This window comes from Phaethon lepturus, unplaced genomic scaffold, assembly GCF_000687285.1.
Source record: "Phaethon lepturus isolate BGI_N335 unplaced genomic scaffold, ASM68728v1 scaffold28208, whole genome shotgun sequence".
In the NCBI taxonomy this organism is placed as follows: Eukaryota; Metazoa; Chordata; class Aves; order Phaethontiformes; family Phaethontidae; genus Phaethon; species Phaethon lepturus.
Window position 1 is genome coordinate 1 of NW_010558759.1, and position 2,296 is coordinate 2,296.

A 2,296-nucleotide genomic window follows, 5' to 3' on the forward strand; every position below is an offset into this window, starting at 1 on the left:
CTACAGTAAACAAGACCAACGTAAGAGTCAATAGTATTTCAACTTCAAGATAATACATTTTCCCTCAGTAGTATGATCTACCAATACATATATGTTTCAGTAGCCTATAGTTTTGTTTAAGGATGTCTTAGGAGATTGGAACTTACACAAAGAGAATTTCCTTAAAACGTGTTCTGCAGAACTGGTTTAAAAAAATAGCCAGTGCTGGAAAACAGTGAATTAGAGAAATAAATAATTCAACCACTGTACTACAGCTCCTGCCCCAATCTCTCTATTTCCTCAATGAGGAAGTCAATGTCAGACTTAGTCGCTGCTGGGTTTGAGATGACCATTCGGAAGAAGTTGACTTTATCGCCCTGAGGCTGATATCCAACCATGGTAGTACCTGACTCCATCATCAGTGCTTTGATTTTTGGTGCCACCTTTATAATTTAAAAAATAAAAAAAAAGAGAGAGATAAGAGTAATTAAAAAATTTCATCCTTTCTTTGTATGTCACAACATTTCTTAATTTGGAAAAAATAAATGGACAGATCAGAAAGGCACTAGTTTTTATAAAAAGATCTGTAACTGAAAAAGCTTGAAAAACTAAACATGTAGGATTGGATATTTAAAGGAAAATTGACAATAATAATAACCATCTTTTTGATTAATAGATTAATAGCATCCTAGAGTATTCACTATGTAATAATTTTATGTGTTAAATGTACATGTCAATTTTTTTGTGCTGAAGATTTTCTCATGAAGACAGGTTTCTGTCTTTTTATGAAAACCTACTCCAGAGCCATCTTTTTGAGGGTAATGGATGTTTTCCATGAGAATATTATATATTCTCAAAGTCATTTTCTGGGGTGGTGGTGGTGGGAGGGACAAGAGTGATGGAAATTTTTCAACAAGATCTATGTGCATTTATCACATTCTCACTTCCTCACTTTAATTCACAAGGAATAATGTTCTAAAAGTCTTAATATTTGGTATTGACTAAGTCCAGTTTTTCTATCCAGACCTTCTGGCTCCTGCTCTACTCTCTACCAGCCAAGGTCAGATGTCTGTCTCTTTTACTGTTTTGTAGGATGCTTTACAATGTCCTCTAACATTTAACAGGGTCAAGTCAAACGTTTCAACCTTCTTACCAGTCTTATCTTTTTTCCTCTTTTCTCTCTTTTTTGGCAATTTCTTTATCTAACATGTCACTGGGTAGACCCAGGAATTTCTATTCTCTTCTGTTCTCTTTCCCCAGTGTGATGCAGACATAAAATCCTCTACAAAACCTCCCAAGTTTGCCCATTCTTCTCCCTTCCCAAACATAAAAAAAAAATCGCAATTCATTTTGACAACTATAAAATCATTCTTTTGTCTCTTGAATGTTTTTCATTCCACTTCTGTCTGTCCAAAATGCTACTACAAAATTAATGTATTTCACTTCCCTCAAGTCCTAAGTAACACAATACTTTTCCTGGTGGTGCCTCTACGATGCCTTCACTTTTCCCTCTATCATTTCTTCAAATAAATTTCTCCCAAAGTCCTCCAAAGGCTATTCATTTTCACTAAAAAGCATTAATGCATGACTAGCCAAGTATGTTTAAAATCAAAATAAAGACCTGAGAAGGACCTACAGGTTTCCATGCCCTTTACCCGTCCCAGCATTTTCAAATAATCACTTTTCCATTTCTCTTGCTGATATACTGTCCTGTTCCAACTGGACTAGGACGTCTTTGTGGCTAGCTACTTTTTAAAGATTCGTAACACTTTTGGGAGCACAGAAGTGACACAAAGCAAAGAATAACCAAGTATGTTCTGTAACTGGTTCTATAGGGGAAATGTGACTTCAGCCTCAGTATAAATGGGAGACAAAAGTGAACAAATATCAAGGTCATAACAAGCAACTGGAGAACTGTTGTCCCAGAATTTGGAACATGTGTCAACACACAGATACATTATTTTTAATAAACAGAGTACTTTGAGTTGAAAGAGTAGACTGTATTTTTGCATTTAACAAAACCCACATACCCTGTGCAACTTTTCTCTTCTCTCATCGCAATCTGGCATGCCCCTGAGACTCGGCGGAATATACCAAAAGCATACATTTGTATGCTCTGGCTGCAAAAAGAATCAAAGACATACATCAATAAACAAAATAATACAGATCAATCACACACTAAAGGCTGGTCAGTAGCATATTTTAGCACAGAGATGGAAGAGAAAATATAGTAATAACTTTCTTAGTTCTGCATGTTAAAACAAAATAAATGGATTACAGTACTGCTGGTTGCAATCTGTTGTCTCAGATTCCCTAC

The 2,296-nt window shown here is 35.5% G+C and overlaps 1 protein-coding gene across 1 annotated transcript in view; it reads right to left on the reverse strand.

Moving 5' to 3' along the window:
* Nucleotides 1-2: 2 nt before the first annotated feature.
* LOC104625524 (glutamate decarboxylase 1) overlaps nt 3-2,296 on the reverse strand; it is a 19,759-nt gene continuing 17,465 nt past the window's right edge. The window contains exons 11-12 of the mRNA XM_010293169.1: nt 2,010-2,099; nt 3-422 (exon numbers count right to left, since the gene is read on the reverse strand). Of these exons, the coding sequence (XP_010291471.1) occupies nt 249-422; nt 2,010-2,099 (264 nt within the window). The 3' untranslated portion in view covers nt 3-248. The remainder of the gene's footprint in view (nt 423-2,009; nt 2,100-2,296) is intronic.